Consider the following 1,016-nt stretch of genomic DNA (forward strand, 5'->3'; position numbering starts at 1 on the left):
AAAACAATGGAAAGCCCACGCACAGGCGGGAAAGGCGAACACACCACACAAAGAGAGAAGAGAAAGAGAAAGAGAGTGCGTCAGACAACCCACATTCAGGTGGTTGCCTCCCTTAACATGCTCCCTCCAACAGGGAGGGGAACCCCGAATCCCAGGGTACATGCCCTTGACCGGAAATTGAACCCGCTACCTCCGGTTGGCGGCTGATGCTCTAACCATGATCCATGCCAGCCAGGACTCACTATTTTTTCTCTCCCTCTGCAGATGCTCGCTGCTCTATTATCAAGTGGCCTGGCTTTGCTGGGAGCCTTGATTTGCTTTATTACTTCTGGAGTAGCCCTGAAAGATGGTCCATTTTGCATGTTCGATGTCTCATCCTTCAACCAGACGCAAGCTTGGAAATATGGTTACCCATTCAAAGACCTACACAACAGGTAAATGGACGGAGACTTGAATGGATTTTCAGCCTTTTCAGAGAAAGAGAGAGAGAGAGAGAGATTGGGGCGGGGAGGGGGGAAGGAGAGTGGGAGAGAAAGAGAGAGAGAAAAAGAGAGAGACTACAAACTCCTTTTGGTGATGCATTCTAGCATCTCACTCCTCTGATGCTCAAACATTGCAAATGTAGCAACAATAGTCGCCCTCAAGAATGAGTCTAGGCTTGTGACCTGAGCTGGGGGAGGCCCCGGCTGTCTGTTGAGGTGGCTTATTTGGCATTTCTTACTTGTTCCTTGTCTCTTTATTTGTGGGAACAGGAATTATTTATATGACCGTTCCCTCTGGAACTCAGTCTGCCTGGAGCCTTTGAAAGCTGTCATTTGGCACGTGTCCTTCTTCTCCGCTCTCCTGTGCATCAGCCTCCTCCAGGTTCTCCTGGTGGTCACTCACTTCTTCAACGCCTTCCTGGGCCTTTTCTGCAGCCTCTGTGAGAAGCCATAGGCAATGCCACTTCACGGACACGGCTTTCATCAGAAACTGCCTTGAATCCTTTCTGCAACTAGGGTTTATGGGTATCAATC

The 1,016-nt window shown here is 49.5% G+C and overlaps 1 protein-coding gene across 1 annotated transcript in view; it reads left to right on the forward strand.

Annotated features, from left to right (window-relative positions):
• The window catches only part of TM4SF19 (transmembrane 4 L six family member 19), an 11,050-nt gene extending 10,054 nt beyond the window's left edge, over window positions 1-996 (forward strand). The window contains exons 5-6 of the mRNA XM_014459212.2: window positions 265-434; window positions 753-996. Of these exons, the coding sequence (XP_014314698.1) occupies window positions 265-434; window positions 753-936 (354 nt within the window). The 3' untranslated portion in view covers window positions 937-996. The remainder of the gene's footprint in view (window positions 1-264; window positions 435-752) is intronic.
• Window positions 997-1,016: the final 20 nt, after the last annotated feature.

This window comes from Myotis lucifugus, unplaced genomic scaffold, assembly GCF_000147115.1.
Source record: "Myotis lucifugus unplaced genomic scaffold, Myoluc2.0 scaffold_105, whole genome shotgun sequence".
NCBI lineage: Eukaryota > Metazoa > Chordata > Mammalia > Chiroptera > Vespertilionidae > Myotis > Myotis lucifugus.